General features: G+C 34.4%; 1 protein-coding gene across 5 annotated transcripts in view; it reads left to right on the top strand.

The window, feature by feature from the left end:
* The window catches only part of CTDSPL2 (CTD small phosphatase like 2), an 85047-nt gene that overhangs the window by 51617 nt on the left and 6972 nt on the right, over nt 1–26458 (top strand). For 4 of the 5 annotated variants that reach the window (XM_041745273.1, XM_041745272.1, XM_041745271.1 and 1 more), the window contains 7 exons: nt 451–600; nt 6240–6455; nt 11012–11090; nt 11732–11843; nt 14018–14104; nt 25322–25384; nt 25490–25569. In XM_041745273.1, the coding sequence (XP_041601207.1) occupies nt 451–600; nt 6240–6455; nt 11012–11090; nt 11732–11843; nt 14018–14104; nt 25322–25384; nt 25490–25569 (787 nt within the window). The remainder of the gene's footprint in view (nt 1–450; nt 601–6239; nt 6456–11011; nt 11091–11731; nt 11844–14017; nt 14105–25321; nt 25385–25489; nt 25570–26458) is intronic. The other variant, XM_041745274.1, reaches the window with a different exon arrangement.

The raw sequence follows: 26458 nt of genomic DNA, 5'->3' as shown, positions 1-26458 counted from the left end.
AGTCTTCTGCTTTAATAGATCTATGTTGTCTATTTATTTAGCTGTTATTCATTACTAATAGGTAGGTTTTGTGAATGTAGACAGCCTCCCAGAATGTAAAAAAGGACAGGATTTTGCATTTATCTTTTTGATGTAACTTGCTTTACTTACAAAGAGTTTCATTTTCACTTATACTGTGGATTTTGAAGCCTTTCAGTCTATATACTTCTAGCTTCAAATGAGCTTTGTAGCAGTTATAAAGCATTATAAATAAACTTGTTATAAAGATCATTTGATTTACAATTTATTTACCTCGGGATATTTTTAAAGTAATAAGCTTTAACATTAAATTTTTTTTAACATTAAATGTTAGTCAGTTTTTATAAAGTATTTTGAGGCAAAAAAGAAATTTTTTTAAACATTTCTTTAAGTCATGTTTTCTAGATTCCAACTTTTTTTCTTGTTTCTTAGAAGCTGGTAGTTATGAAATGACAAATCAACATGTAAAACAAAATGGAAAATTAGAAGATAATCCTTCCTCTGGCAGTCCTCCAAGGACTACATTGTTGGGGACCATATTTTCTCCTGTCTTTAACTTTTTTTCACCAGCAAATAAAAATGGTAAGTATAAACTATTACCTATAATTTGGGTTTAAAAATTAGTAGTTCTCCTAATTTTTTAAAAGATCTGTTTGATTTTACTGGCTGTTTTGTCAGCAGCTTATGTTTGTTTTCAGCCTCATTAAAAAACACACAACTCCTGGGACGCCTGGGTGGCTCAGCGGTTGGGCACCTGCCTTTGGCTCAGGTCGTGATCCCCGGATCCAGGATCCAGTCTCACGTCAGGCTCCCTGTGAGGAGCCTGCTTCTCCCTCTGCCTATGTCTCTGCCTCTCCTCTCAATCTGTGTCTCTCATAAATAAATCTTTAAAAAAACAAACAAAAAAACACAGCTCCTGAAGAAAAAAAATACACAGTTCCTAAAAGAGCTTTTTTTTTTTTTTTTAAGATTTTAAAAAATACATGTCTCTCATGTATTTATTCATTAGAGACAGAGAGGCAGAGACACAGGCAGAGGGAGAAGCAGGCTCCACGCAGGGAGCCTGACTTGGGACTCGATCCCGGGTCTCCAGGATCAGGCCCTGGGCTGAAGGCAGCGCTAAACTGCTGAGCTACCCGGGCTGCCCAAGACCTTTTTTTTTTTAAGTGACAAATAAATTTAGGTCATATTTAATTCTCTTGAAGTGCATGAACTCCACTTTCACTATCTGAAAAGCTATATGATAAACTGGGCCAGAGGGAAAGTAATGTCTTTTATGTTGGAATAACTTCTGTAATCTTTAGTGTGTACAGGAGAGAATCCAGAAACACTTTAATATTCTAGATCAATAAAGTAGAATTTTAAGTGAGCTGAAACGAAGTCATTTTTTTTTTAATTTTATATATTTATTCGAGAGAGACAGACAGACAGGCAGACAGGCAGGCAGACAGGCAGACAGACAGGCAGGCAGAGGGAGAAGCAGGTTTCATGCAGGGAGCCTGATGTGGGACTCGATCCCTGGTCTCCAGGATCATGCCCTGGGCCAAAGGCAGGCACTAAACCGCTGAGCCACCCAGAGATCCCCTAGGTCATTTTTAAAAATATATATCTTATATTATTTGCTTGATTTTTTTCCCCCCTTAGGGATTTTTTTTTTTTTAAAGACTTTATTTATTCATGAGAGACACAGAGACAGAGACAGAAGCAGAGGGAGATGCAGGCTCCCTGCGAAGAGCCTGATGCAGCACTTGATCCCAGGACTCCAGGATTACGCCCTGAGCTGAAGGCAGATGCTCAACCACTGAGCCACTCAGGTGCCCCTCCCAACATAATTTGTTTAAGATTTTATTTATTTAAGATAGAGCATGCATGCTAGAAGAAGGAGAGAAAGGGAGAGCATCCCAAGTAGACTCTGTGCTGAGTGTGGAGCCCAACTTGGGCTCATGACCAGGGCCGAAACCAAGAGTTGGACACCCAACCAACTGAGCTACCCAGATGTCCCTCCCAACATAATTTTTTTAAAGATTTAACTAGTGTCCTATCTTTTTTGATGATTAATTCTTAAATTCATAAACGATAATGTAGTCTCTAGATTATGTGAGAGCAAGAGATCATGCCTTTATTTTTACATCTACCTAGTTGTTTGATATAGTATGGGGCACATGGAAAATAGTCATTAAATGCTTATCGGCTGATTATTTAAATTCTCGTATGAATTATGGTCCTGGATAATACAATTTTTAAAAGGCAGAATGGTGCACTATAAAATTTAGATGCTCTGGGGGCTTAAAATAATGCATATTGGCACATGAAAGGACTTGTGAAGTCCTATAGTAGAAATAAAACAAAAACTGTATTTAACTTTAGCTTTCTATTTCCTAGACATATTTGCCTCCAAGAATCCTTTTCTGTGGAATATCTGTTAATATATTGTAAAACTAGGGCCTTTTATTTTTATTTATTTTTTTAATAATAAATTTATTTTTTATTGGTGTTCACTTTGCCAACATACAGAATAACACCCAGTGCTCATCCCCTCAAGTGCCCCCCTCAGTGCCCGTCACCCATTCACCCCCACCCCCCACCCTCCTCCCCTTCCACCACCCCTAGTTCGTTACCCAGAGTTAGGAGTCTCTATGTTCTGTCTAAACTAGGGCCTTTTAGAACATCTTTCAGAATAGGTGGTATAGTGGAAAAAGAATAAGCATTGGAATTAGAGAAACTTGTTTTAAAATTCCAGCTCAGCCACTCTTAAAACATGTTATCTTGGTCCAGTTCTTTAAATTGAGCATCTTAACCTATGAGAGAGGATAATTATACTTGAGTATGGGTCAGAGGCAATTTGAAGATTTCAGTTTATTCAAATCAATATTTGCCATATCCCAACCATTGTACTAGTCTCTGGAGAGTCAAGGATGATTAACACATGGTCCTTGCCCTCAAGGAGCTTGCTTTTTTACAGTAGGGAGAGAGGGGCACCTGGGTGGCTCAGTGGTTAAGCATCTGCCTTTGGCTCAAAAGAAATCTGGGTTTAAGCAGTAGACTGTTAACTGTATTATCAGCTTATAGGTATTGAAACCAGTGGAGTAAATGGTCTATATGGTCAGCAAACTAAGATCTTGGGGGAATAGATATTTGGGCAGAAGTAGTTGATGTTTGATAGTTACAACTTTTTCTTTGAAGGAGGAGATGGTGCCATGTGCTGAGATTCCTGGTGGCAGGGATTGAAGAGAACAGTGAAATGTTTGCTTTTGGGTATAATTAAAAGAAATCCCAGTAAGCCTGTAAGTTACATTGATTCAAGAGAGATTTCTGTGATGGTTGACAGTGGAAAGACAAGGGAGCAAGGATCCTGAAACTACTGGTTTGAGAGTGATTTGTGATATACCATGAAGTCTAACTAGTTGAGAAGGTTGGGGAAGGAGCTGTTGAAGGATTGTTTAGAATGAAAGAGATTGGGTTTTATCAAACATGAAATCACATGTAATAGGAATATGAGATCGATAATTAAAAGATTAGGAAGTTATGGTAGGGGATTGATATATTTGAACTTTTGTCTTCAGAGATGAAACTTTTCTTAGTGTGAATATCCAGGTTATGGTCATTGTAGTTACTTAAGAGAGCAGTTATGAATGAAGATAGAGCTAGAGAAGGCAAGACTTTTGAGGATTAGTCTTAGGATGAGTCATTGACATTACTATAATAACTAGGAGGTGTTTAATAGACTGCTGGTGAGGTGTTCAATTCTTCTAATTGAGAGAGGATGCTGGCAGCAGTTAGTAGATGGCAGCAGTGGGATAAGTGAAGAATTATATAGCTAGATGACATCAGTCTCAGGAACAGGTATTTTTTTGCATATTCAGTGGAAAAACCAATGATCTGGTAGCAGAAATGGAGATAAATGAATTCTGATTCAGTTAGTATGTTGAGTATGGAAGAATAAAGAGCTTTGCAGGAAAGATGTCAGGAAAAGAGGTTTTTTTGGAAGGGAGTTACATTTAAAGCTATGATGGAGAAAGAACATTCTGTGAGAAAGTTGAGAGTATAGGAGGTTGATTTTGTTGTTGAAAATGACATTTGGGGGCAGCCCAGGTGGCTCAGCAGTTTAGTGCCACCTTCAGCCCAGGGCATGATCCTGGAGTCTCGCGTCAAGCTCCCTGCATGGAGCCTGCTTCTCCCTCTGCGTGCATCTCTGCCTCTCGCTGTGTCTCTCATGAATAAATAAATCAAATTAAAAAGAAACAAAAAGACATTTGGATAGTTCCATAAAGAAAGAAAAGAGTTGGGTTTATCTAGTAGTGGAAGAATAGGGCAACAGGTTCATCTAGGTGGTAGCTGAGTATGATTAGGAAACTAACTTCAATCTTTGTTACTAAGATGGAATATTGTTGGGAAATTGTTGTGTCTCTGAATAAAAATATTCTGATGGTTAGGGGAACATTTAGCTCATTCTTGCATAACTACCTCTGATTTTAAAATTACAACTGCCTACAGTGGCTAGGATGCTTAGTACGGAAGGATAAGGATCTGTTTAATGGAAATGATAATGGAAAAAAATACATATAAAATGCCTAGCTCATAGTAGGCACTTAATAAATGATATTTGCTATATTGAAAATAAGTTCTATGGTCAACAATACTGTATTGTATACTTCAAAGTTGCAAAGAGACTAGATCTTAGATTTTCTCACCACAAAAATATGATAATGATGTGGCAGGATAGAGGTGTTAGCTAATGCTAGGTTAGTAGTCATAATGCAGTATATATATATATAAATGTATTAAATCAACACGTGAATAAGCATGAAACTTAAACAGTTATATGTGTTATATCTCCATAATTTTTTTTTAATTTTTAAAATTTATTCATGAAAAACAAAAAATAAATAAATAAATAAAATTTATTCATGAGGGACAGAGAGGCAGAGATATAGGCAGAGGAGAAGCAGGCTCCCTGTGGGGACCCTGATGTGGGTTTCAATCCCAGGACCCTGGGATCATGACCTGAGTTCAAGGCAGACGCTCAACCACTGAGCCATCCCTCAATAAAAAATTTTTTAAAGTTCTGGGGATCCCTGGGTGGCTCAGCGGTTTGGCACCTGCCTTTGGCAATCCTGGATTCCTGGGATCAAGTCCTGTGTCAACTCCTGGCATGGGGCCTGCTTCTCCTTCTGCCTTTGTTTCTGCCTCTCTCTCTCTCCCCCCCATGTCTATCATGAATAAATAAATAAAATCTTAAAAAAAAATTTTTAAAGTTCTAAGTTATAAAAGCTCTAAATAGGTGTTCCTAAACTATTCGAACACTCCTAAAATTTTGTTCATCAATATCACTTTACCTTATAATAGTCTTTATTCCTGATTATTTGAGATGTATAGAAAAAAAACACTAAACAGTAGTATCCTCAGCTCTATTTCTGTTGCATTTGGTTTTTCCAAATTTTTTAGTTTATTTTCATTTTTAAAAAATATTTTTTTATTCATGAGAGACACAGAGAAAGAGAGAGAAAGGCAGAGACACAGGCAGAGGGAGAAGCAGGCTCCATGCAGGGAGCCTGATGTGGGACTTGATCTCTGGACTCCAGGATCATGCCCTGAGCCAAAGGCAGATGCTCAACCTCTGAGCCACCCAGGTGTCCCTTTTTTTTTTTTTTTTTTCTGTTTTTTGAGTTTATTTTTCAGTATTTCACTTCTATTAAAATATATCTGACATACATTTATGTAAATAAGGTAAACAAGTTGGGCAGCCCCGGTGGCTCAGCGGTTTAGCGCTACCATCAGCCCAGGGCATGATCCTGGACACCTGGGATTGAGTCCCACATTGGGCTCCCTGCATGGCTCCTGCTTCTCCCTCTGCCTGTGTCTCTGCCTCTCTCTGTGTCCCTCATGAATAAATAAATAAAATCTTAAAATATATATATAAGGTTAACAAGTTAATTTGATACATTTCTATATTATAATATGATTGCCGTGTAACAATAGTTAGCACCTCTATCACATTACATAATTATCCTTTTTAGTGGTTAGAACAATTAAGCTCTAGTCTCTTAGCAAGTTTGTTGATTATAATACAATATTGTTTATATTCACTCTACAGTGTATTAGGTCTGTAGGGCTTATGTTTGTCTGCTATAAGTCTGTACCCTTAAAAATATCTATCCTATTCCCTACCCCCTTTTGAGTTTTTATATGATGGTTGTCAATACCCTGGATCTTGATTATAGGAACATCAGGATCCGATTCCCCAGGACAGGCTGTGGAAGCTGAAGAAATAGTAAAACAACTTGATATGGAACAGGTGGATGAGATCACTACCAGTACTACTACGTCAACTAATGGAGCGGCTTACTCAAATCAAGCAGTTCAAGTGAGGCCATCAATAAATAATGGTTTAGAAGAAGCAGAAGAAACAGTTAATCGTGATATCCCACCTCTTACAGGTGAATAAAATTCCTTTTCTTAATGCATATCATGAATAATTTATAAAAATGCAATCTTATTTTTTTCTTTAATCAATCAAATGCATAAGTTTTTCTTTCTTGAACATAAAACAATTAGAATTGGAAATAAAACTTTCTCCCCCAAAATCTGCTCATTTTGAATTTGAATTTTTTAAAAGATTGTTTTGACTGAGCACTAGTCATTTTACAGTTTATTTGTACTAATCTAATTACTTAGAGAAATAAATAAGTGAATTTATTTATTTATTTATTTTTAAGGATTTTATTTATTCATGAGAGACGAGAGAGGGAGAGAGGCAGAAACAAAGGGAGAAGTAGGCTCCCTACTTCTGATATGGGACTGATATGGGACTCGATCCTGGGACTTCAGGACCATGTCCTGGGCCGAAGGCAGGCCCTAAACTGCTGAGCCCGTACTTAGAGAAATTTAATACAAATAGCAAAACATGCTCATGTTTTTTTTTTTTTAACACAATTATAGATGCATCAGTCTCAGACCTTTCAGTCTGAAGTCCGCACCTAAAGGCAGCCTTCAAATTTATTGGATATATAAATGACATCTCCCCAAAAGAAGCTGCTTTTCCTAGATCTTTCCCTGCATCCAAACTTTGCAGCCTAATTCTGGATCCTTATAAATGCCTAACATAATTGTTGAGTCCCTGAGCCAGTTGTCATGGAAATGTAGAACATATGAGATCAGAATTTATTACCTCTGAGGGTTGTGGTATATAGACATATAAAGCTAAAAGATAAAACTGTGCCATGATGCTTAAAAGCAGAAATAAAATTGAGAATGGTCATCTTTTCCCAGAGGGACAAGATCTTAGCTTTAATCTTAGATTTGTTTTTTGGTTTTTTTATTTCTTAAAATGCCAGATACTTGAGAGACCGTAGTACATATGTATTGGTTCAGAAATGTAGTTTTGTGTAAGGAAGTAGAATAATGTTCTTCCTTTGAATATAAAGGGGAACCATGAAAAAATATAATTAAAATGGCAGAAATCATTTGAGGAAAAAATGCATACAATTATGAAACTTCTATATAGTGTAACCCAGTAACACTAATATGAAGAGAAAAGCACATAACAGGAAAGATTTATTTTAAATTGGTCACATAAAAGATTTTTCTATAATGTTAAACAAAATATCTATAATGTTAAACAAAATATCTATAATGTTGTAGTACTAATTAAGATCCCAGATGAGATTAGTTAGAATTGTTCTTATTTTGGCTCTATTATTGAAATTATGCAAAGATAATGGTAGTTCCTTGTTTTCTGATTTGTGAAAAAAAAATGGTAATATCCTAATATACTCATGAAAAGTTTGAAAATTAAGATAATGTCTATTGCATTTCTTTGAGTACTTGAGAAGAAAGAAAACATATAAAACAAAAAAAAATATCTATAATGTTAATATCTATGTTAAATTATAATGTTATATTTTTTTAAGAATAATACTGAATCTAGCAAATCAACATGGATTATATACACAGTTAATTATTGGGTGGATAAGACTTGCAAAAGAACTTACTCTTCATCTGTCATTTTATGCTCATTACTTTGCCAGTATAGACTAAGTATAAACTAAGTCCAGAGCTTTGGGCTTCCTGTTTGATATTTGTTCTGTTTTTTTTTAACAATCTTGAGGTCTTTTATTTTCTTTACATTTATCATGCCATGAATTAATAGGTAATGGGTTCCAGCAGTTCAGGCTCCTTTCTATTGGTTCTCACAAAGTGTGCTGCTGTATGATCCCATGTAATTTTTTTTTTTTTCTGATAACTGAAGATCCTTTGGGATTTCTATAACCTTAGTGGTTTCTAGAGGGAAAAAGTAATACTTACTCCAGTTGTCTCATTCATTTATTCCCCTAACATTTGTTGAACACCTATTTTCTGATATGGGTGTTATTTATAAAGATGAATAAGATAAATGCTCCTTGATCCTAAAGAGTATATAATCTAATTGACAAGCCAAGTATACAAAAAATTACTGTACAGTGTGGTAAGGGCTTTTACAAATAAACGTGCAAAATGTTCAGGTGGCACACTTACTCTGGATCATGACAGGATAGAAGTAAAATTTTTGCTGATCTTAGAAGATGAGTATGAGTGACAAAGGTTTTTACTTATCCTTAACTTCAAGAAACTAGCCAAAGAGAATAAGAAGGAAGGAAGCTGGCTCTGCCATTATCTTAGCTTTGTGGCTTTAGACAACTTAAGCTCTCTGAGGTAGTTTTCCGAGCTTTAAAAGAAATAATTCATGGTTTTGAAAGAAAAAAAGTTTAGCATGAAGGCACTCAAATATTGCTTCCTTTCCCCCTTTCTCTGAGGTTAATAGGAATTTGAAACAGAAGTGGTTAGAAGATATATTTTTCCATTACTTCTTGTGCTAATGAACTGTTACTGGCATAAAGTTGTTACAGATGGACAAAAATTATGCTTTACATCTGTTGTCATTCACTGAACATACACACTGTGTTATAAGGTAATATATACACAAAGAATTAATACATGATGGGGGCACCTGGGTGGCTTAGTCGGTTAAGTGTCCAGCTCTTGGTTTTGGCTCAGGTCATGATCTCAGAGTCATGAAATAGAGCCCCATGTCAGGCTCCTTGCTTAGTGTAGAGTCTGCTTGAGATTCTCTCCCCTTTTCCTCTCCCTCCCTGTCTCCCCTTCTCTTGACCTGTGCGTGCACTTAGTCTCTCTCTCTCCCTCTCAAATAAATAAAATCATTTAAAAATTAATAACAAATTTTTATTAATAATAACAAAACTTGTTTTTGTCCTGACTTACCCAATACGCCATTCCTGGAGATAGATTTTTTTTTTTTTAAGATTTTATTTAGGGCAGCCTGGGTGGCTCAGCAGTTTAGCGCCATCTTCAGCCCAGGGCCTGATCTGGGGACCCGGGATCAAGTCCCACGTCGGGCTCCCTGCATGGAGCTTGCTTCTCCCTCTGCCTGTGTCTCTGCGCCACCCCCCCCTCTGTTTCCAGGATCACGCCCTGAGCCAAAGGCAGACGCTCAACCACTGAGCCACCCAGGCGTCCCCTGTAGATAGATTATAACACTTTGTATTGAGTTCTACTATCTTAGTCCTTTTGGGCTGCACTAACAAATTACCATAGACTAGGTGGCATATACGCCACAGTAACGTATTTGTCACAGTTTAGGAGGCTGGGAAATCCAAGATCAAAGCACAAGCAGATCCAGTACTTGGTGAGGGCCTGCTTTCTGATTCATAACAACTGTCTTCTCATGCATCCTTCCTTACATGGTAGAACCTATATGAGTTCTGGAGTCTCAGGGTACTAATCCCATTCATGAGGGCTCCAACCTTCTAAGTCTCCACCTCCAATTACCATTTTGTGGGGACACAAACATTCAGTTTCTAGTATCGATCTTAAATTATTATCTCTGCGACATTACCTCCAACTTACAATCTTTTGTCCTCTACTTGAATTTAAGTTACAATTATTATCTTAGAAAATTCTCAGTATAATTTTTTTTTAAGTTTTTCATTTAAGTAATCTTTGCACCCATTGTGGGGTTTGAACTCATGACCCTGAGATCCAGAGTTGCATGCTCTTTCTACTGAGCCAGCCAGGCTTGCCTCCCGGCATAATTTCTAATGCTCTATCAGTTGACAAAATTTTAGCTTAAATGTAGAATGAACCATGTGTCATGGAATATAGAATTGCTTCATGATTATTTTTAGGCTGCTTGTTAATTAGAAGTAAAATAAAGCGTCTTCTAAGGCAATGGTTTCTATACAGACAGCATTTTTTAAAATTTTTAAAAGATTTTAAACAACCTTAAGATTCCTGGAAAAATGTACATACAGCATTTTTTCATAAGTCTTCAAGGGGGTTTCATGAACCTCTTAAAGAATGTTTATAAATCTCAGGTTAAAAACTACCTTTGGTTCTAAGGTCAGCACAAATATATATTGACCTCTTGTGTATGTACAAGGTACTTTGCAAAGTGTTACTGCCTATAAGAGCCCATGAAATTTTTATGGCTTTACATGTAGCACTCTCTAATTAGAAATTGAAATTTTGTGGGATGCCTGGGTGGCTCAGTGGTTGAGCATCTGCCTTCGGCTCAGAGAGTGATCCCAGAGTCCCAGGATTGAGTCCCGCATCAGGCTCCCCATGGGGAGCCTGCTTCTCCCTCTGCCTGTGTTTCTGCCTTGCTCTGTGTCTCTCATGAATAAATAAATCTTTAAAAAAATTAAAATTTTGTGGAGTGTATTTTTCTGGTAATAAGTAGTAAATTTTCTCTTTGCTGTGAGGGATTTTAATTCTGCCAGCTGTGATCTAGCTTGCCATTTTATCAGTAATGGCAATTTCTTCCTTTGGATTTGGAGTTAGAACTATATGTTAATAAATTTGCTTTGCAATACTGTTTATAAGTTATTTCTGTCATATTTTGATCTAAAATACCCAGAGAAAATCTTACATAAAAACAGTAAAAATATATGCTTCATAGTGAGTAAAAGTAACATTTTGTTTTCATTCTATTAAATAGCACCAGTAACTCCAGATAGTGGTTATTCATCAGCTCATGCAGAGGCCACCTATGAAGAAGACTGGGAAGTATTTGACCCGTGAGTTTGTTTTGTTTTCCTTTCCCTCTTGGAGCAGAATGAAAGACATGTGTGGTCACCAAATACATTTGGATGTCAGTTAACCAAGGGAAAGATCAGATTGTTGACTATATTTGCTTTTATGGTTGTTACTCCTGGATGGTATATTTTAAAGCCTGTTTTTCAATATTTGATGAGTTTTGTAGCATAATCTCCATCTTTCTCTCACATCATGCACCCACAAATTTTCTGGTCTTGATAGCAAGAATTATATCCTTTGAGGTTGTCAGTTGTATCAATGTTAGAGATTAAGAAAGTCTCTGCAATCCATTGTTATTATTATTATATGTCATTCAATACACCTTTTAAATTCCCTAATAATGTTCTAAAAATAAAGCAGCACAAGCTATAAATATCTTAAAAAGGAACGTGTGTGGAGGGGTGGCTGAATGGTATATTGCAAAGAACATAAACGTAGGTATTAATACTTTAACTGGGTTACTGAAATACTAATATATTTTCAGTTTTATTACATTTCATAGGCTTGGTTTACTAGGTAAAAAGTGTATTATTAAAGATTTAAACATGAGCTGAATTTGGTAACATGTTTTATATTTATAAAATGTAGAAATGTAGAGATTTTCTTAAAATTTGATTTATAGGTATTACTTCATCAAACATGTTCCACCGCTGACAGAAGAACAACTAAATAGGAAACCTGCTCTTCCATTAAAAACAAGAAGCACACCAGAATTCTCCCTAGTTTTAGACCTGGTAAGTATATTATGTGTACAGGTAGAGAAAATAGTTAAATTTCTTTTTTAAAACACTAGCCCAAAATGCCTAAAAGGATAAAAGTGAATTTGAATAGTCTTTACACATTTACTAAACATATCTTAGATGTTCTGAAATGTTTTTATTGGAAGCATAGTCTAATGCCAAGATCCTCAGTTTGGTTGGTATCAGGTACTCTTTTGAAAATAAATTAGGTCATCATTGTATTTAAATTAGCTCTTTTCCCCATATTTCTGAAACCCTTGTGACTTTAAAAAAAAAATTCCTAATAAATTTCCCGGTAAGTTCTATTTCATTTCATTCATAGATTTCACCTTTTTAGAGAGGGGGAGGGCAGTCAGGGTTATGTGTCCCCTGAAGGACCAAATATCATCTGGGTCCCAATGAATTAACCTTATATAAGATTATAATCCTTTTCCTATTTTTATTTTTGTGTAGTATCTAATACTAATAACTTACTAATAGACTCCCAAAAATATGATCTCTTAATGCTAATAAAACCTTTAATGTGCTCTCAGTGTGTTAAAAAATATATGTTTTAGGGTACCAGAAGAGTTTTGAGAACTGAACACCTACCTAGCACATAATATTTGAAAGCATTTTATTATTTAGCCTTTGTTACTGGTATTCTATAATTGGAAATGTGCTTTATTTCTCCTAAAAATTTTTTCTTGAGGAAAAGCTTATTTTAAATCTTAATTAGCATGTATAGTTCTTTTGGAGAGTTAAGCACTTTTAGCCTTTGTCTAGCCAAAGAGATGTAAGAGAAATCAACAGAGTTCCTAACTATTAGGTATTAATTAGAATAAGTAGAGAAAAATTTTGAAACTGATTATGAGTAATTTAGATTTGATGTGCAAGTTAGTGGAGAAACTGGAAAGAGATTTTGCTAGATTTTTGTGTTAGGAGTTAATGTGATCATGATAGCAGGCTTGACCACGTAATTTTTAATTCAATGTGAAGGTAAATAGAAAAGGAAAGGTAGGATTTGGGTGAGCATAAATGAGTCATTTTATAGGAGTAAATGAAGAATGATCAAAATTTAGATAGTCTGTTGATGAAGAAGTAGTAGAATTAGTTGTGTTTCAGTTGAAGGAAAGAGACTACCTTTTTTTAAGATACTAAGACAATACCTTGAAATGTGTAGACTGATATGCTATTAAAAGAAAATGAGGCATATCTAGAGTATTTTTTGCTCTTTGCCTCCCCAGAGTTAACTTTAGGTTAAAAGAAACACTCCAGCTAATAAGATGTGGAATCACAAGGTATGAACATTTGTGTTTCATTTTAATTCATTTTAAATGCATTGAAAAATTTTGGGGGTAGTCATTAGAAACTTTTTAAAAAGCATTTTGTCACTTAACACAAATAGAACTGTTTTTTAATCATTTATTTAAGCAATATATTTACACATATCTTAGATTGAGTGATCCTCACCTTTTTATCCTTTTAATGAGAAAACAGGGTTTGATAATCAAAAATGACAAGTCTTCATTGACTGCTAATTTATTAGCTAAATAATATTTATGTCTGAAACATATTCCACAGATACTAAGGCATTCATTTTATAAAATAAAAATCTTTGTTAAAGGTTAAAGGATAAGGAGCTATGTGAATAGAATATATGTATTTTTAAAAATAATTAGATTCTAAACTTCCATTTGCTAATTCTTAAAAGGACTATATATCTATTTCACTTAACAGAAGTTGGCAACTGCAGAACTCAGAACACTGGTTCTCAAACTTGAGCTTTCATTGGAATCACCTAAAAGGCTTATTAAAAAAATATGGATTGCTGAACTCCTCCCTTACTCATCGTCTTCTGAGTTTTTGAATTACCACAAGTGGAGCTGGAGAATTTGCGTTTCTAACTAGCTAGAACTTTGTATTTCTAACTAGTTATTTATCTGCATTTCTAACCCAGGTGATGCTGATACTACTTGCTGGTCCAGGGGACCATACCTGAGAACCAGTGGCTTTGAAAGTTCTATCCCAGATTGCTATGCCACACACAGGAATGTATGATAAATATAAAATTCCACATATGAATGAGTGCTTCCATAAATGTTTTTGGTGGTCATGGGTACATAAAATTATCATATGAAATTTCTTTTAACATTTTGGTTCATTCAGTATGTGCTTTTTATTTTAAGGATGAAACACTAGTACACTGTAGTCTAAATGAGCTAGAAGATGCAGCACTTACTTTTCCAGTCCTTTTCCAAGATGTCATTTATCAGGTAATTAAAAAAATTTTTAACTTGATTTTTGGCCTGTTAGATAATGTTCTGAACCAAGAAATCTTTCATAATTTTGTGTGTGTAAAGTTTAATGTGTTTTTTCCTAATTGATTTCATCAATATATCAATGATTTATTAACACAAAGTAGCATCATGCAAAATAATTACATAAAACATTAATGTTCCCAAAAATGTCAAGTTTTTAACCCAGTGATCTCTGCTAGTTTCATAATCTGTTTGCCAGCAGGTGGAGGCAGGAGCACTGACATCATAGATCCCCAAGAAGAACTTGCCAGGTTAACACCTGGTGTTTTGTTTTTTTGTGTTTTTTTTTCCTCCCAAAATCCAATTAGTATAAAGAAAACTCATTCCTTGTTGGTCATTTTTATATCCTTTTGTAGTAATATGGTCTGTAGATGGCAGTTTATGCATCTACTTTATATGAATCATAGAATTCCAGGATACTCTTCCAGTTATTGCTTTAAAAATCTGGGTAAAAGCATTTCTCCCTCATCTGTGTTGATGGACAGGTAACCATGCGAAATGCAAATATCATTTACATTTCACTGTGAATTATTTGTGTTGGCTGTAGTTTTTCTTCACATCTGATATTTTCCTGTCATAAAATTTGAATTAATTAATTCATATGAATACGCTTTGAAAATTGAAAAGTGCCTTTCTGTGATGGTGGTTGTTACTTAATCAGCTTTACCTTCATACATACCAGTTGCCGAAGGATTGAGAAAGGGTCAAAAAGTTTGTTCTTTGTCAAGAGAAAGCGAACCTAAGGATTAAATAAAGCCACAGAACAATTACTTTGTGAATGGTGAACAGGTGTTCATGGTTGTTTGTGCGCTTAATAGGCAGTTAGAATGTGGGTATAGTTTTCTTGGCACATGATAGTTACTATCTTTTCAGAATCATAAAATTTCAGAGTTAAATAGAAGTTTGTGGTTCAGGATCTGCTTTACCTACTTTACTTTCTAATGAGTCATAAGAGGATTTACTTTAGCAATTATTGTCAGTTCTGGTTTAACATAGATAGGCATTATAGGCATGCTATTATGTGAGTACTATATTCATTTCCCTTCTATGAAAGCTGATTTTAGTTCTGGTTTTTGATTAGAGAATGAGCAAAACACACATAAAAATAAAGGATTTTAAGATTTTAACATTTCTTTTTTAACTGGATGTTATTTGATTTAAGGTAATCATTTTTTCTTAAGAAGACTTTTTTTGCCAAATAGGTTGTTCTTATTTAGTTCACATCAAGGACAGGAGTCTTGTGGCAAATATAAATAATATAGCAATGTCTTAGTTCTCTTTAGCTTGATAACCTTGTTTTTTGTTGAAAAAATGCATTCAGGCTTTGAATTTGGAAAGGAAAGTTGTTATTTGAAAAATACTAAATTATTTTTGGATGACTTCTTAAGTTTTCAGATTTGAAATTTATTTCTTGGAAATAGTTTTGGTTTGTTTATGTCATTTTTGATAGTGAAATAAGAAACTTGGAAAGTAGATGAGTTTGATTGTTCCCTTTCGTGAGCATTTCTTTTTATTGTGACTATAAAATTGAATTTTTTTCTTACTGCTTCCACCATTTCTGCCTTAATTCTCTTCTTTTTTTAAATAAAGTTCTTATTATTTTTATGTGGATCTGTATAGTTGTCTTATTTTGAATAAAAGTCGTCTGGCGGTGCATACGACTAATACTTATAAAAACCATATATGTACTGCGTCTACTTCTGTGGAATTCAAAGAACTCTTTTTCTTATATATTCTGAGTTATATTTTCTGAAACTAAAAAATAAATGATCTAGCCTAAATTAGGAGCAGTGTGAGCAGGAAGTTTGAATCTTATAAGTTAAGAGATGATTGCATTTTAATATTGCGATTTATTAGTTTACTACATCATGTACAGAGTTTAGTCTCCCTCCAGTAAATTTTTGAGGATGTCCATAGTTAATATTGGGTATATTCCCTTGGATTTCTGGTTTTGGCATAGCCGTTCTGTCTGCTTTTTTAAAAATAACTTTGAAGAAATCTTGGGTTAGGGATCCCCTAGTTTTCAGACCAGCAAGCTCCCTTTAAACAGGGAATGATGTCTTTTAAACTTTCAGTGGTGTTGTCTCCATCTACTGGCAAAGAAGAAATATACACAAGGGTCTGAGATGATCTAAGAGATTTTGGAGAAACCACATTATTAGGTAAGATGTAACTTACATATTTAACCACTGCAATATAATGTGGCCCACTTAAAGGTAGAAACCTGTAAAATACTGTATATACTCTTAAAAAATTATTTATTTATTTATTTAGGTAAAATTCACAACATAAACCATTTTTAAGTGAACAGTTCCATAGCACTTATCTATATACTCTTGAATATGTCAGTTGCATAGCATTTATGTATATACTCTTAAAAATAAACTGATAATGTTAAGGTAGGATCAAATTCTTCATCTGAATCAAAACCAAATAAAGTGTCCTCTTGGGACTTATTTTACTTTTGGTTTCTTTTTGTGGTAAGTTTGTTATGGTTGAACTATATCTAATTTTAATTCTACTTGTTATTTTTCTTTCTTTCAAAACAATTTAAAGTGTAAATTGTTTTACATATGTTTCAGAAATTCTCTATATCAGGGGTTGGCAAACTTTTTCCTGAAAAGGGCCAGTTTTTAGTATTTTAGGTTCTGCAGTCTATGTTCCCAATACTTTTTCTGACATTGTAGCATGAAAGTAGTCATAGACAATATGTACATAATCAAATAAGCATCGCTGTGTCCCAGTAAAACTTTACGTACAAAACTACGTGAGGGTTTATATTTGGCCCATAAGCCATAGTTTGCTGACCCTTGGTCTAATAGTTATGAGAGTATATACAGTAAATTTACATATTCAAATTCTAAGTGGAAGTAAGTAATCAAATATTCATCAAAATTCTTATTAATATATAGAGAAATTTAAAACTAGATCCACTATAATCTGATTGTGGGCTTTCTTAGTTATTTTAGATGAAAGTTGAAGGGAAATTTAAGGGGACCACTACTCATATTTAAAGATTGCCTGACTTCATGGTATATACTCTCCTTTTGATTGATAAGTAGGACTCAGCTTACTTAATGCAGGTCTCAGAATTATTGAGCAGGTCAATTATTCAAGCCTCAATTTAGTACATTGAGTGTATTTGAATTCCATTTCTCTGGGGGATAAAAAATCCTAAAAGATCCAACTCAAATTAAAATTTGATACATGTTACTACTGACACATATGGATAGATTGTAGTTTGTGAAGATGGAGAGAAAAAGTCATTCAAAAGAACTGAGTTTTTAAAGTGAGGGTGTGGGACTCACAAAGGCAAAAGTATATGGATTTTTGTTTGAATGGGTCTTTTTTTTTCCCTTTAAATTGGTTGTTTTTCCATAAATTATTTTATAGCTAGTTATTGGGAAAACATATTTATTCATAGAGTGGTGCAAATGCATTTGATATCTGGAAAAACAAGTGCATGATCAGTACCAATGCACATACATAATCTTTATATTTAGCTTATTTGACACATTGTCAGGAAATCCATCTCATGGTGTTACTTAGTTAAGAGGTCTCCACTGTATTTAGTTTCTGTTCCTGCAGATCCACCAATTCAAGACTCTAGGTCATCTCACTCCCTCTTCCATCCAGAAGATGACTTCTATCCACAAGCAGGACTGAATCAAAAGACAGATTTTTCACTTAGCTCTTGAGCTGAACCACCTCCTCAATGACCTTCCTCTATCTCCATCAAGAACTGGAGCTCAGTTTTTTGAAGATGTAATAGAGCTACTCAGCCCAAACGTGGCTAATTGAAGACAAAAAGAAGATGCCTCATATGTTTCACCACAGTGCAGCCAAACGTAACTGTGCTGTCCCAACTCCTCATTCTGTAAAGTATGACAGGGGCATCTGATTTTTGACTCTGTTCACCAATAAGACTTTAGCCAGTCAGTGGCTTTCTGAAGATCAGTAAAATCATCAAACTTTGGGTCAGCTGTCCAGAAATCAGATTGTGGTAAGCACTCAAGGAGAGATAGGATCTTTAGGGAGCTACTTGCTAAAGGATGTTTTGTTTTATTAGTAGAGGTTGCTTTTATGGGGAAAATTGGGGGGAGAGGTGGGTGGGAAACCCCATGTTTAGCAGAGTTCCATCTCTTCCCCATTACTATAGTTTGTTTGTTTTCTGGGAACCTTACAGCCTAGGATAATTTTCACAAGCATCTCAGATATTTTGTACTATAGAACAAGAGACATAGAGGGTCAGTGGTTTCTTTCTTCTCTCTAGTCTTTCTTGGAAAAGTGAGGATTATTTTTGCTTCATGAAGAAAAAAGCAATCATATAATTGAAGAGTTTTATAATAAATATCTAAGTTTCTCTTCTTTCAGTCTCTGACTTAGATACTAACCAAGAGGCATTTTGTTTTGACCTTCATAAAGCATAATTTTTGTTGTATAAAAGTATAAAGTAATGTGTATAATTGTGCCTTAAATAAAACATTTGGAGTCATGGACACTTAGTATTTGATGATTAATATTTTAGCTGGTAGGGAACAATATTTTGATAATTGTAGGTTAATATAAAAGTAATTTTAAAGGAACTTTCCTAGCCTTATTAGTAAGTTTAGTTAGACATTGATACTAATTTTTTCATTGTAATTATTCATTATTCTTAAGATTAAAAAAGAGCTGAAACCTATAGTTACCTACTTCTCAAAGGCGATAAAATGTATTTCATGAGGAATTCTTTGTATTTTTTGTAAATGGATCTTAAAATTAGAGGCAGTTCATTTTTTAAATGCATGGAAAATTCTTGTTCAGCTAAAAATGTTCTGCAAATTTAGGAGAGGTGACAGATGATTACTAAGCATATTAAATTGTTTAGTCAGTTTAGAATTTTTTAAAACAGCATATTTTTGTTTTACTAAAGTGACTTTTTTTGCTTTTAAAATGACTGAATTTTAAAAAATAAAATGGCTGAATTTTATTTAAATATATTTTATGTATACACACAAATACATATGCATATATTTAAATAATATATATATAAACCATATATATATATAATGGCCAATTTTTACTTGAAAATTATGCTTCATTGCCAACTTATCTATATGAATACCATAAGCTTCACTTTATCCCATGTAGACTCTAAAGGAAAATTCCTTTTCAAATTTATTTCTATTTAGTTTAATGCTTTGCAGAATCTTTTAGTTTGGTGATTTTTGGTTTTACTTTTTTTTTTTCTTATGATGTTTTAGTATTTACCTACTCATTTCCAGATTGATCTGCCTACAAATACTATCCCTAGCAGCCATCTACTTCTTGTTAGAACTGTGTTAAAGCAAAAGATGACTATAATGTCAGCCAGTGGGTTATAAAGTTGAGGTCCGCAGGTCCTACCTGAGCATCTCTCTTTCTCTGAAGAGTGTTTAGGTTCTATCTCTGTGCTCTAGTATTGATGCTAAGAAAATGATAACTAAGTTAAATAGTTAAGCTATCAACTGATGCAATTCATGATTTAAAAGTATAGACTGCAGCTATACAGTTTTCTCTTTGAGTTGAGGTAGCCAGTTCTGCCCCATAGAATCGTACTCATTCCAACTATTCTCCTTATGACTAATTACTTGTAAATAATAAGGTGGATGGTAATAATAGGTGTTGACAATCTCAGTGAGGTGGGCACTATTCTAGATGCTTTATATATATTAACTTACTTAATCCTCACAACAACCCCATGAGGTAGGTACTATTATTTTACTCATTTTATAAATGAGGAGACTGAGGTGTACAGAAGGGTTAACAAATTGGCAGAGTCACTTGTACACCTATGGCATCTACTAATGGTAAGATTTTTCAGTTATTTGTAGCATCTCATTCTTCACATTCCCCAGTTTTGTTGGTTTTTTCTACTGCTTTTAAGTCTTACTGCTAATTCAGTAAATGACATTTACCAGTCATCATCTTATTTAAAGATGCCATATTCTTTAAGTAGGGAAGTCCCATTGAATTGACTTTTTTTTTTTTTTTTAAACCCATATCAATCAGTATGGGGCACCTGGCTGGCTCAGTTGGTGGAGCATGCCACTCTTGATCTTGGGGTCATGAGTTTGAGTCCCATGTTCGGCGTAGAAATTATTTTTTTTTAATTAAAAATTAAAACCTTTAAAAAATTTTAAAAACCTTTATCAATATAGCAATAAATTCAAAGGTTATAATAGAAAAACTATTAAAAGATATTTCTTTTTGAATATGTTAAGGTTATATTATCTGTGCTTAAAACCATTTAGAACTGTTTTTCCTTAGGGGTACCTTAGGTGGCTTAGTGGATTAAGCATCTAGTTAGGTGTCTGACTCTTGGTTTTGGCTCAGGTCATGATCCCAGGGTCGTGGGATCAAGTCTGATGTCAAACTCCGCACTCAGCAGAGTCAGCTTGAGATTTTCTCTCTCTCTCTCCCCCTCTCTCTCTCTCTCTCTCTCTCCACTCCCCGCCCTTCCCCGCCCTTGCACTCTCACTCTCTCAAATAAAATAATATTTTTTTAAAGATATTTTTCCTTAAAAGATTTACATGTAATAAATTTTTTTTTCTTACTTCCCCACAAAGTAATGCTGCTTTGGGTGTTTTCTTCTTCCTTTTCTCCCCATCTTCCTCCTCTTCTGTTTTTTCTTTTTTGTGGTCATGCTGTTAAAGTTATCTGTGAAATTAGATAAGATTTGGTAAACTATGGCAGCCCTGGTGGCGCAGGGGTTTAGCGCCGCCTGCAGCCCAGAGCATGATCCTGGCGTCCTGGGATTGAGTCCCACGTCAGGCTCCCTGCATGGAGCCTGCTTCTCCCTCTGCCTGTGTCTCTGCCTCTCTCTATCTCTCTCTCTCTCTCTCTCTCTCTGCATCCCTATGAGTAAATAAAATCTTTAAAAAAAAAGATTTGGTAAACTAATAGAAATTATTCAGTTTATATAGCTTGACATTACATACTTAGTCATGAATTTGAATTTAGACAGACTATCACAAAATATTTATAATCAATTTTTAACTAGCTTTTTATTTGGTGACTTTACTTATTTAAATCTAGTTTTGTTAACCATTTATGGCCTGGTTGGACTATGTGTATACACCAGTTATAGGATGTCCTTACTGTCTTAATAGCAAAGAAAGTACATGCTATCAGGTATTGTTCATATGAAGGAATGTTGATGTACTGTTAATGTAATGTTTTCCATTATATATATATATATATATATATATATATATATATATATTCATTATATTTCTATATAAAATTTAAATTTTAGTAAAATCAGTTCACAAGATTAGTTCCATTATCACGATTTTGCAGGTATTATTCTAGTAGGTTTTGTTTTTAAAAGTTTTGTATTTTTAACATATTCATAAATCCCTATCTTTGGGGATGCCTGGGTGGCTCAGCAGTTGAGCGTCTGCCTTCGGTTCAGGGCGTGATCCCGAGTGCTGGGATCAAGTCCCACGTCGCGCTCCCTGCATGGAGCCTGCTTCTCCCTCCGCCTATGTCTCTGCCCCCCCCCCTTTCATGAATAAATAAATAAAATCTTTTTTAAAAATCCCTATCTTTTGGTAGTAGTCCTTTTTAAGACATATCTTTGGGTATGGTATATTTATATAATTGTTTCTTTATAGCATTCTGCATTATTTTTAAACTTTTGGCTTTTTTCAGAATGTGTATTGTTTTAGTGGTAGAAGATTAAAACTTTGTAAAGAGTTGTTAGGAGAAGGATGGTTAGTGAAATAAGTAGAGAAAGAATGTGGAAAATAGGAAATAGGCAGCCCAGGACAGGAATCTTTGTGATGAGAAAGTTAAAAGATAAATGTAGTTAAGAGCATCTGTGGAATAGATTTGGAAGCATTTTGGAATGGCATGCCTCTGTGCATTTGTACATTTCTGTATTTCTTTTACCTCACACAATAAGTGATTGTTGTCTCTTTGTATTATATATATCTTACTTACAATTTTCTGTTTCCTACTAGATAGTACTTAGTGTTTGACTTTTATATATTTCTGCTTTAATATATCCATCCAAATGATTTAGACCCTCCTGGCCTTGTGTCTCTTAATTTTTCTTTCTGAGATTTTGCCTTTGCAGCACATAGCAGAACTTCTACCCTTGCCCATTGTTACCTTGTACCTTTCTATATTCTTTTTTTTTTTCACTAACAACTTTAGTTTCTGTGTATATATTTTAATCCTGTTCAAATGCTGTATCTGTTTTGAGGCTAGAACTTTTATAGCTAACAATTATTCTGTTTTTATGGTAAGGAAACAGTCTAGCAATATACTCCCCCATTTTCACTGCCACCTTTCATCCCCTGTAAACAAGTACATTTTCAAAGTAATGTCAGATTTTAAGATGTATTTTTATATTAAGAATAGTCAAAGTAGTAGAATGTATAGTGAAGTTATACTTTTGATTTAATTTGGAAGTCATGTATAAGAGGTTGGAAATGTCATCTTTGTATAGTGTTCCACTTGCTATGCTTGGATAATACTGTTTATGTAGAAGTATTTCTCTAAAATGGAAGTATGTTAGGGTTCAGAGGAAACAAATCCCAATTAGAGACCTTACTTAGCCTAATTATAATATGGAACAAGTGATAACAGAGATATTGAGAACAAATGAAATAATTTACACAAACACAAAAATAAAGTATTTTGGTTATTTAAATGCATGTAAATGATAAACTTTCTTAGGAACAAACAAAGGGCTATTTAAATGCATGTAAATGATAAACTTTCTTAGGAACAAACAAAAGGCTCTGATGGTTCATAGTTTATCATCCTTGAGATGAGGTCATTGGAAAAAAGTGTTGACTAAATTGATGGGTGTTTTGTTTTTTTTTTTAATCATCACCAATCTATTTTTGAAAAGACCCGTAGTTAATAAAAAATGTTATTTCCGGGCAGCCCCGGTGGTGCAGTGGTTTAGCACCGCCTGCAGCCCAGGGCGTGATCCTGGAGACCCTGGATCGAGTCCCATGTCAGGCTCTCTGCTTGGAGCCTGCTTCTCCCTCTGCCTGTGCCTCTGCTACTCTCTCTCTCTTTGCATCTCTATGAATAAATAAATAAAATCTTAAAAAAAAAAATCTGTGTTACTTGAGTTGGCCACAAGGATGGATGAAAAATGTTAAAATTAATTAGAAGAGCAGCTCTAGTTAAATTTCTTGTGCCTCATCCTAAATGATAGTTATTGAATACCAAGGATTTGGTAATTTTTATTTGCTCTAGAGGTAGGAGCATATGGCATTAGTTTGTTTTTGATTAGTCAGGATTAAAATAAAGTGCCTAATAGGATTAAAAACAAGTATATTTTATTATTTTAGCCTAGAGGTAGGGGTATTATTAACCTATAACAATTGTTCAAAATTTGTCTTCTACAAGTGGTTAGTATTTAAGGAAACAAGTGGTTAGTGTTTAAGGAAACTCAGTAATTGACCTTGTATAGTCACGCTGGCTTGCCTCTCTCTGTTTGGTCTATAGTGCTTAACTTTGGATAGTTCTATTTGATTTACTCAACTGTGTTGTTTTTTTTTAATCAAGTATTTGCTGTATATTTGGCATTTTCTTATGCCTGAGGACTTTGGAAACTATAAAGATTGGTAGTACATGGTTGCTACTTCCTAGAATCCTTTGTATGATTTCCCTATTTTTCCCTAAAACATTCCCAGAGCAAGATTTTTATCATGAGGGCATTTTTGTGTGGATGTGTGTTGATGACAGCCTGGGTGACTCAACAGTTGAGCATCTGCCTTTGGCTCAGGGCATGATCTGCAGTCCCAGGATTGAGTCCCTCATTGGGCTCCCTATAGGGAGCCTGCTTCTCCCTCTGCCTCTGTCTCTGCCTCTCTCTGTGTTTCTCATGAATAAATAAATAAAATATTTTAAAAAATTTTTTTTCATGAAGCGTAGGTTTTGAATTTGTTGTCACTAGTGGGTTTTCTTTTTAAATCTGAATCCAGTGAATGTGGCACATAGGTCTTCTGTAAATATTTGTTGTTCATGGTATTTGAAGTTAATCATCACTTTTGAGTGTAAAGTATAAATATTTCTCTTTTTTTTTAAATTTTGTCACAAAAAGAATAGTATTTAAAATCTTTTATAGGGCAGCCCTGGTGGCGCAGCGCTTTGGCGCTGCCTACAGCCTTGGGTGTGATCCTGGAGACTCCGGATCGAGTCCCACATCAGGCTCCCTGCATGGAGCCTGCTTCTCCCTCTCCCTGTGTCTCTGCCTCTCCCTCTCTGTGTGTCTATGAATAAATAAATAAAATCTTTAAAAAAATAAAATAAAAAAATAAAAATAAAATCTTTTATAAATCTGTTTTAACTGTTGTTTGTGGCTTATAATTCTGTGCTTTTTTAATTCTGGAGTGTATTATAAGAGCTACTACATTAAATATAGGCAAAAAGAACACAGAAATAAGAAAATAATATTTATAAGGCAGTTCTTTGGGTACTGTAGTTTTTTCTGATGTTGCCAGTAGGTTTTGATAACCGGTGTGTTTGACTATTGTATTTTTAATATCAAGTAGACCAGTAGTGCTAATTTAGATGCCACGTCTGAATCAGTAAATGTTGAAGAAGATTGAATTCTGAAAAATTCCAGTTATTTAAACCCACCAATCCAGACATCTCTTTCTTGAACATTATTTATCTTAATAATAGAGATTTAAAATAAAAGTATTCAAAAAAATAAAATAAAATAAAAGTATTCTTAGCAGGTGATTGTTGAGAAGAAATTCTGAGTATTAGAGGAAGGTCATTGAGACAGGTCAGCTAGAGGTGGACACACAGCCTGCCTAATTATTGGATGGATGCTACCTGGCTGGAAGATGGAGCTGATTGGTGGATCAAAATCTCAAAGGGAAACCTTCCATTTTTAGTTGAAATGTGTATTAAAATTATACTGTATGCTGCTATTTAAATATAAAAGTGACATCACCAATGATGATTATTACCCTACCAAAAGATTGTTTTAAGTGATTTTTTGTATATGAAATCTATTTGGTTGAGTGGTACTTAGTGTACTTTTCTATTACTTTAAAATATGAACTTCTTAATTATAATATATCCAAAGTTAGAACACAACATGTCTTATAAATATGTTGTTTCTACTTTATGTGTTTATTTAGTGAAGCCTATCTTTGTTATTTCTTTAGGTTTATGTGAGATTAAGACCATTCTTCAGGGAATTCCTGGAACGAATGTCTCAGATGTATGAGGTAAACATGCTTAAGCTAATTACATAAGTATTTTTATTTTATTCAAATATAGTACCCATATTTAGATCATGTATAATGATTACTTCTTTTCCCCTGAATTTGTAGATCATTCTTTTTACTGCTTCTAAGAAGGTGTATGCAGACAAGTTACTGAACATACTAGACCCTAAAAAGCAACTGGTCAGGTAAATTTAATTAAGAAATAGTGGAAATGTCTGTCACACTGATCTATGAAATTACTATGATTCTATTTAATTTTGATGGCCATTTTCAGTTGGCTGCATATATAGAGATTGGTTGTGTTGAATGGTAAAATGAATTTTTTTAAGCCCCCAAACTCTTTAAGAGTTCCTAATGATTTAACTTCAGACAGACGTTCTTTAAAGGATACAAGGATCAAATGTATTTATTCACTCACAATTATATTTGTATCCTCACTTCTTTTGGGACTTGGGGGAGATTGGGGGTATGTGGAATTTTTCACTGTGTGCATGATATTTTCACTTCCTGTCTCTGAAATAATGCATGTTATGTCACCTTTTTTAATGGCATAGAGAAATAAAGGTTAATTTTAACAGAAAGGATAAATTAAACTCTTTTGCTTTTTTCAAGAGCAAATTTGTCCTCCATGGAAAGAAAACATTACATGAATCTAATTGGAAATTGCAGTTGGTTTAGTCACTCAAGTTATCCTGATCTGGACTCAGTTCCTTGTGTGTGTCCTGAGCCAGCAGATGCAGTGTGTTCCTGGTTAGGTGGGAGTGCCTTGGGTAATTTTAAAACAGTTTGAAAATAAGTTCCATTATTTCTGTCAACTGAAGTGAGGTATTAAGACTGCCAGCAGTCTTGCTGCATCCTTTAAGATGCCCGAGTTAATCTTGGATTTTTTTTACCAAAAGCTATGAGAGATGCCAGAAAAGGCTCATAAAAAGAACTTTAATAGCTGGGAATTCATTTTCTTGAATATTTTCTTCCATATTTTTTAGTGGAAAATCCTAGTTTCTACTGTTACAGTAGTACCTTTGTTATTGAGTATTTGCAGTTATGCTGAGACTTTTTCTGATGTCTTGCTTA

The sequence above is a fragment of the Vulpes lagopus genome, chromosome 2 (assembly GCF_018345385.1).
Source record: "Vulpes lagopus strain Blue_001 chromosome 2, ASM1834538v1, whole genome shotgun sequence".
NCBI lineage: Eukaryota > Metazoa > Chordata > Mammalia > Carnivora > Canidae > Vulpes > Vulpes lagopus.
This window is presented reverse-complemented; position numbering and strand designations above follow the sequence as displayed.